An 8395-nucleotide genomic window follows, 5' to 3' on the forward strand; every position below is an offset into this window, starting at 1 on the left:
CTCGCGCGCCCCCTGGCGGCTGGGAGGTGCCACCGCCCCGCCCCGCCCCGCCCCGCCGTGACGGCACTTCCTGGTGCGGACGTGGCGCGGCGCCGCCATCTTGCGGGGCCGCCCGGGAACCCGAGAGAGCGGAGGGACCGAGCGCGGATCCCGCCGCCGCCGCCGCTGCTATGGTAAGGGAAGGGCCTGTCCGCCGAGGGCAGCGCGGGGCTTGGGGCAGCCCCCGGGACAGCCCCTAGGCCCGCCCTACCTGCCTGGCCTGCGCGCAGGCCGGAGCTGGAGCCCGCGGCCTGGCGGGACGGAGCGCGGCGTTGCCGTCCCGAGTCGGGGCAGGGCCCTTGGGGGCGGCGGGGACGCGGCACTTTTTCTCCGGTGACTCGGAGCCACGATACCTCCTCAGCACGGCCTCACGCCTGCTCTAAAGGGCATTCGGGGTCTCAGGTGTAGCCGGGCGGGTAGTGCCCGCTTGCTCCCTGGTGTGACTCTGAGAGCCCTGTGTCTCAGGGCCGGTCCGGCTCATTTTGTCCGTCGCGGCGGTGTTTGGGTCAGCACAGACCCGCACACGGCTCCGTCAGAGCTAAACTGTACCCGAGGTGCGGCAGGGATCAGCACTGCCGCGTTTGAGGTTTTCTGATACTTTCTGTCAATAACAGCAGCTGCGGATTTAAAAGATCTGAAGTGCAGAACAGAGTTATCCTGACAAAGGTAATAAACTTCTGTAAGAGAGAAATGTAGGGAGGAAGTCTGGGCAGACTGAGAGAAGGAGAAAGTGCAGCTGGTGAGTGCCTTGCTGCTCTGTCGGTGTGATAACGCCTGCGAGCTGCCCGGGAGTCGTTCAAGGGCTGTAAGTGATAGCCAGGGCTTCGTTAACCTGGCTGCGCTGTGCATATGGCACTGGAGAGAGATGTTACATTTCACAGCGTTCCTGTGTGTAGTTGTAAGCTTGGGCAGCCTGATGGAAAAGTCGATAACCTGGCGCCTCCCCTAACGTTTCCAGGGGATGTTACACCTCGGTGTGTGTGAAATCTGGAATGATCGTTTGCCTGACAGGAGCAGGGAGAGCTCTCAGGGTCACGTCGGAACGGAATGTGAAACGGAGAGAGAAAAGCAGAGATGTCTCTGCTCTTGACATAGTTCATTTCTTGGTCACAGAGAAAGATTTAAGATCTTGTTTAAGGGAGGGCGTGCAGGTGAAGTGTCACGTGAAGAGATCCTTTCCACGAGCATGGACCGGGAGGCCCGGCTCACACACTGCCCTCCTCCAGGTGCTGTTGGCAGCCGCTGTGTGCACAAAGGCAGGGAAGGCCATCGTGTCCCGGCAGTTCGTGGAGATGACTCGCACCCGCATCGAGGGGCTGCTGGCAGCATTCCCAAAGCTGATGAACACGGGGAAGCAGCACACGTTTGTGGAGACAGAGAGCGTGCGGTACGTCTACCAGCCCATGGAGAAGCTCTACATGGTGCTGATTACCACAAAAAACAGCAACATCCTGGAAGATCTGGAAACACTCCGACTCTTCTCTAGAGTGGTAAGGATTCGTCACTTGGTGACGTGCCTATAGCCCAGAATGGTGCTGTTGTCAGGGATCTGTTTTTGAGCTGGTGCAGGAGCGCTGCCTGCCTCCACCTGCTTCCCGTCCTGACTGGACAGAAAGCTCTGAACTTCTGGTGGTAGTTTTGAACTCCGCATAAAAAAATCATCAGTCATATTTCAGCTGGTGAGACCAAAGGGCTGACTGTGATTTAGCATTAAATATCCTCTGTACAGTGTGAGGCTGTTGAAAGTGCAGCGCTGCTATGCAGGGATCCTGAAGCAGCGAGTTTGTGTCTTCACACAACCAAAGGATTTTCAGGAAATTCGCTGTCCCCAGCATGCAGTTGGGTTCCTTTGAGTTAGTGTTACGAGGAAGCTGAGAGGTTCTATAAGGATTTTAGTGTAGAAAAACTAACAATGGCAAAACTTAATCTTGTTTCTTGATGATGTAATGGTACAAAGAGCAGCGTAAAGGTGTGCTGGGCTTGGGAGGATCTGGCACACTTGTGACCTCTGGGATGGTAGAAAGAAAGTGTTTACACAGTACTGTTTGTGGGTACTCCTTTAAAATGTTCTCCCCTTCTAGATCCCTGAATATTGTCGAGCTCTGGAAGAGAATGAGATCTCTGAACACTGCTTTGACCTGATCTTTGCCTTTGATGAAATTGTCGCCCTGGGCTACCGTGAGAATGTAAATCTGGCACAAATTCGGACCTTCACTGAGATGGACTCGCATGAGGAAAAGGTGTTTCGGGCAGTCAGAGAGGTGAGCGGGGACACCTGCAACCCAGACACTTGGTGCCCTGTCTGGGAAACACCACCTTTGCTATACAGAGGCGTTCCTTCACTTTGGTGGGACCATGCAGTTATTTAGTTTTTCTGACGGCTAAATGCCCACGTCTTGTTTCTTTTTTCTTGGCAAGGGGTTTGTGGGCGACTGCACTTAGTTCCTGTGCAGGGCAGGGCTTAGGTTGCAAAGCTCCATCAGCCTCTTACCTTTTCCTTCAGACCCAGGAACGGGAAGCGAAAGCTGAGATGCGCCGTAAAGCGAAGGAGTTGCAGCAGGCCAGGAGAGATGCGGAGAGACACGGCAAGAAGGCACCAGGGTTCGGGGGCTTCGGCAGCTCGGCCGTGTCTGGGGGCACAACGACGGCGATGATCACAGAGACCATTATTGAGACCGAGAAGCCCAAAGTGGCACCCGCGCCAGCCAGGTAGGGGGACAGCAGGTGGCAGATGGCAGTCAGCGTTGGCTCAAACCATGTGCCCAAACAGAGGGTCTAACATGAGTTCCTCATCTGTGTAAATATTGAGGAGCATTTGTGCCACATGCCACAGTAGCACCCCATGGTCTCTCTGGATTCTTGGAGGAACAATGGGCTTCCATTTTGTGTGAGAAGAAGTGGTCCCAGCTCCTGATAATACATGGAACCGTATCCAAATCTAAATTATAACTTGGCACCCTACACATAAGATGATTAATTCCATTCATGTTCTCCCCCAAAAAGGCTGCCGAGTTGAATGCTGTGGTCAAGTTACAGCATTTGAAGATAACCCAAAGGGGGAACCCGTTGCTGTCAGCTGACTTGGTGATTATTATACCTTTTATTTAGGCCTTCAGGTCCCAGTAAAGCCTTGAAACTCGGTGCTAAAGGGAAGGAGGTGGACAACTTTGTGGACAAGCTGAAATCGGAAGGAGAAAATATCATGACTTCTGTAGGCAAGCGCTCTGCAGAAGCAGCCAAAGTTCTCGCTCCTCCCATTAACATGGAGAGGTGAGTGCTGCCCTTGCTTTGGAAGCAGTCTCCTCATGGCTCTCCCTGCGTGTGGCCTTGGGAGAGAGCTTCCCTGCTCTTCTTTGGATTTTCTGTGTTTTCTTACCTTGTAACTATAAAAGATGGGCAAAATCTGGGAAAGCATGTCAGCAAAAAAGCAGATAGATAGTTTGGTTAGGCATCCTCTTAACTAAAATGGGCCGTCCATCCACTGTTGAGCTGAGGTTGGGAATTTTCCTGTGCTTTTTTTCCTGCACCATTCTCCCTGTTTCGCAGCCTTGTTGCTCCTCAGGGTGGAGGTGTTCACGGTTTGTTTTACACAGAGCAATTCAGAGCTTTTTAGTGCCCTGAGCCATGCTGCAGCCTGTCAGAGGGAATTTGAATGACCAGCATGTCAAGGTGCTGCATCACTGCTGTTTAACTGGGCTCCCATCCCTTGCAGACCCATACACATGGCTCTTCCTGGCCCTGAGTTCCTTGTCGGAGCAGTATTAGCCCCCACTGTCCCGGCCGTGCTGTTGTTTGTGAGGCCCTGCTCAGTACACACAGCCTGCCCTTACTGAGCACTGATCTCTCTGCTGTCTGGGAGATACTGCATGTAGGACTTGAGCTTTTTCTCTGTCTATCTAGCGTGCACATGAAAATAGAGGAGAAAATCTCCTTGACCTGTGGCCGTGATGGAGGGTTGCAGAACATGGAGCTTCACGGCATGATCATGCTGCACATCTCTGATGAAAAGTTTGCACGGATTCGCCTGCATGTAGAAAATGAAGACAAGAGGGGAGTGCAGCTACAGGTAAAGCCTGTTTGGAGTCCCATGCTGTTGAACATGCTTTTGTTGCTTTCCAGGGAAAAAGTATTGGAAATACTCAAGTATGTTGCTGTGCTATGTTCTTCTCAACAAATGCATTGGAAATGGGAGTGTGCAGGTATTAGCAGAAGTGCAGGGCCAGTCGTGCTCAAGGGATTGAAGTTCACTGGAGAAATGTGATCTCAATCGCCATCCTGCCCTCAGAGCCTTATCTGCCCAGTAGTGCACCTTGGCATGCCAGGTGACCTCACTTGGACTTTGCAGCAGCCTGGTGTGTTGCTCAGTGCCTGTTTGTGTGATGTCAGCTGCAGCTGTGGAGTGGAAATGGGATAACAAACTTCCTGTGCCAATGGGGAATGAATTTATTCTCTTGGAAGCTGTTTATTCCTGGGGTTGTTTGTTCTGTCACTGCTGTACCTGGGATGATTGCTGAAGCATTTGATTGCAGTCAGCAGTAGCAACTCAGAAGGTTCTTGGGAGACTTGTCCTTCCCTTTCTCCCTCTTTATGTGACCTTACTGATCCCTGGAAGTGGTGCTGCTTTGACACACTCTGGCTCACTCCTCGCTAGGGACTTGTCTGTACATCATCACTGTCTCCAAGTTCACTTCCTTCCAGTGCATCCCATGAGCGAGTTGCTAACAGCACTCCCACAAGCAATGCTTCAGGTGGAAGATGAGACCAAACCCTGTGCTGACTCCTGTCTTTCTAGTGTAACTTGAACGGTGTCTTGCAAAAATCCTCTGCTTCTAAAAAGCTGCTCGCACTTGAGGTTGTGAAGAGAGTGTTTAAATGGAGTTTGGCCACTGACACGTACATGCATTAAGGTTGCTGAGGGGAAATGGTAGTGTGACGGTGTCAGGCTGTTTTTTCACAACAGCATTAGATTGATTTTTCTGTCTGCTATGAATGTTCAGGATGGTCTTGGACTTACAGTTGTTCTGTAGATGTGAGCCTGCATCGCTAGAGTCTCTGGTGCAGTAGCATGTAAGGACAGTGGTGCAGATCCTTCTTGTCACATTAGCATTTCCTGGAAGGAATCCCAGGTTGATAAGCAGTTGTGTTCCAGATGGACTTCTGAGCCAGGAGAAAACCTGACGTGTTTTGTCAAAGCAAACACTCTGGAATGTGTAGGCCTGTCCTGCTAGAACCTGCATTACCTATGGTTCTGTCCTTGGGCTTAGACCTACAGTCTGTTCCTCTTTCAGACTCACCCAAACGTGGACAAGAAGCTCTTCACTACAGAGTCACAGATCGGTTTGAAGAACCCAGAGAAGTCATTCCCTATTAACAGTGACGTGGGCGTGCTGAAGTGGAGGTTGCAGACCACAGAGGAGTCCTTCATTCCATTGACAAGTGAGTGCAAGTCCCGGGGCTCAGGCAGAAGAAGCCAGTGTTTGTCCATGAGCTGCTGGTAGCTGCCTGGAGCCCGGCATGTTGTGAGACCTTGGAGATACTATGTGTATCCATTGGATAGTGCCTGTCCTTGGCAGTGTGTGTTTTCTGTAACACCTCAAAGAAAATAGAGAGCTTTTCTTAAAGTCAGAATTTCTTGAGGGTGACTTTGCCAGGCGTTTTGAAGTGCATCATCTTGTGAAAGCCTATTCCACATGAAGGGCCTGCGTGGTTCACATACTGTATCTGTTTCCTCAGTTAACTGCTGGCCATCAGAGAGTGGGAACAGTTGTGATGTTAACATTGAATATGAGTTGCAAGAGGAGAGCCTAGAGCTGAATGATGTGGTCATCACCATCCCCTTGCCGTAAGTAATGCTCCTTATCTGCACAGCGTTAATGAGTCCCATCACCTCCTTCCCCTCCTTCCCCTCCCTGTTTTGTGGCTCTGGCCAAGCCAATGGGTGTTAAGAGGTGTTTCCTTAGCTCTGTGCAGGGAAGTGATTGTCACTTCTCACTGCCTGCTCTAGGTCTGGTGTTGGCGCCCCAGTGATTGGGGAGATTGATGGTGAGTATCGCCACGACAGCCGGAGAAACCTCCTTGAGTGGTGCCTGCCAGTGATCGATGCCAAAAACAAGAGCGGTAGCCTGGAGTTCAGCATAGCAGGGCAGCCAAACGACTTCTTCCCCGTGCAAGTCTCCTTCATCTCCAAAAAGAACTATTGCAACATACAGGTATGGTCACTGCTGATGCTCCACAGGTGGCGTGTCACCCTTGCCTCAGTCCCTGGCTGGCTGACACTGGCCACGCTGCAGTGGGGCCATGCTGTCCCGCTGGCCATGGCTAAAGGGTTGGCATTAACCTGCCTCTGAGATAGCTGGATTCAGGAGTGCCAGCAAACAGCACTGGCAGCTGACACTTCATGGAGTTTGCCTGAAGTTTCAGTTGTGTCTTCAAGTCTCTGAGTAATCATTAATTCCCCTTAGACTTTGTTGGAGAATGCATCGGCCTTGTAGCCAAAACACTGCTTGGCATACAACCATCTTCACTGAAGTGTAGCAAGTGGCTGCCACTTTGCTTCTCAGTGGAGACACAGTTACCACAGAAAATCACTCCCCTCTTTTAGGTTTCCTGGGAAAAAAGATCTTTGTTTCAGGGCTGAGTTGTGGTTTGAAGGCGCCAGGTTGGTTGTGCCCTCGTGGCCATCATGGCATTGGGAAGCATGGTATCGCTGTGGTAGGGAGTGATGTTCAATGCTGAGCTAATGTTGCCTGTTGTCTCCACAGGTTACCAAAGTGACCCAGGTAGACGGGAACAGCCCTGTAAGGTTTTCCACTGAAACCACCTTCCTGGTGGACAAGTATGAAATCCTGTAATGCCAGACGTGGTGACGCGCAAAGGAAGAAATTTTTAAATTAAAAAAAAAAACAAGGCCGACGTTTATTCTGAATGTTGGGAACGCCACAGCCCACTCTGCTAAGACGCGTGGCTCTGTCTGCCATCTGCAGTGTTCCTGGGTCACAGACATTTTTTGCAGAGAAGTGACATGCTCGTGGGGGGAAAGGCCACGAATTTCTTTGGCAGATTTTACCGACTGGCAAAAAAGCAAGATCTCCGCAGAGAGCCTGACTTTGACATGTCCCCCTCCCCCGGAGATGCTCGGAGCTCAGCCCAGAGCCGACCAGACATCATTCTCTTCTCTCCTGAAGCATCACATGCTGTTCCATTGTTGGTGCTGCCATTTTAATTTCTCCTTGGCCTCTGGTTCTCATGCGTGGGGCCACCTGCTGGTCCTGACCCTTCCATCTGGTGGAAGCTGAGCGAGTTGACCTTGGCTTCAGAGGTGGGGGGGTCATGGCAGGAGCACAGGGTGGGGAAGAGGAATGTGGGGGTTCAGTCCTTTTGCCCCGCACAGTTACTGCTGTTCCTCCAGCTGTGCTGTGTGGCAGTGGCCCAGCTCCAGGTGGTCTGGTTCCTGCTGCAGCAGGGAGAGTGTCCAAAGGGGACTGTGTCCTCACTGTCTTCCACAGCTGTTCTCAGGCCAGGCTTCGGAGGAAGCTTAGTTAGGTTAGAACCAGTTGCGTATCCTTTGCAAGGCCTTTTTGGTGTCTGGGGAGGCAGAAGGCTTTGCCTTCCTGGGTGAAAGGAGCTGTGGAGCCTGGTTGACTTACTTGGCCTGCATGTCAGGACCTGTCTCAAACCAGTGTTGGTTCAGCACTGGCAGGTGTAGGAGAAGGAAATGCTGGTTTCCAGGGAATGTGGGGGCTGATCCGAGCCATTTCTCCTACTGCTGCCTCACTAGCGTTATTTGCCTCATCTCAAAGACCTGTGCTTCCCTCACAACTCATCTCACCTGCATGGCTGGGGCCTGTCATGAGCATCACCTGCCCCTGGGCACACCTCACCTCTGCAGCCAGAGGGCCCGAGTGCAGGTGGAAGGCAAGGGCCCTAAAAGTGTGTGTACTGTGCTCTGTGAGAGACAGCCAGCCTGTCACGGGCCCCTGGGGTCCTCTGCCAAAGAAGTTCGTAGTCTCTCCTCTGCTAGCAGCACCTGAGAGGAAATCAACCCTGGTCCTGTCCTGAGAGGGCAAGCCCTCTCCCCTAGCAAAGTAGGCAATGAATCCCATTAACCCAGTCCTGTTCCAGATCTGCTTGTCTGTATGATTTTTAAAATTGAGTCAAGGTTAGTTCAAGCATCCAAGCAGCTGCTTTTTTTTTTTTTTTTTTTTTTTTTTTTTTTTTTTTTTTTTCTTACATTCATTGGAGGGTGATATTTAAACCGAGCCGAGATCCCCACTTTTTGTAACCCTGTATGATCCTGGCCTAGGGAATAGAGCACATTCCAGTGTACACAGAGAATTCTGAGTCTTTAATCAAATAA

The 8395-nt window shown here is 51.6% G+C and overlaps 1 protein-coding gene across 1 annotated transcript; it reads left to right on the forward strand.

Moving 5' to 3' along the window:
- The first annotated feature begins 83 nt into the window (after positions 1-83).
- Positions 84-8217, forward strand: ARCN1 (archain 1). The gene is made up of 10 exons (XM_082296935.1): positions 84-173; positions 1266-1529; positions 2121-2300; positions 2543-2748; positions 3148-3309; positions 3940-4105; positions 5328-5475; positions 5773-5881; positions 6044-6248; positions 6801-8217. The coding sequence occupies exons 1-10, from the start codon at positions 171-173 to the stop codon at positions 6888-6890; spliced, it is 1533 nt and encodes a 510-aa protein (XP_082153061.1). The 5' UTR covers positions 84-170; the 3' UTR covers positions 6891-8217.
- The last annotated feature ends 178 nt before the right edge of the window (positions 8218-8395 follow it).

This window comes from Coloeus monedula (genome assembly GCF_965178545.1).
Source record: "Coloeus monedula genome assembly, chromosome: 25".
NCBI lineage: Eukaryota > Metazoa > Chordata > Aves > Passeriformes > Corvidae > Coloeus > Coloeus monedula.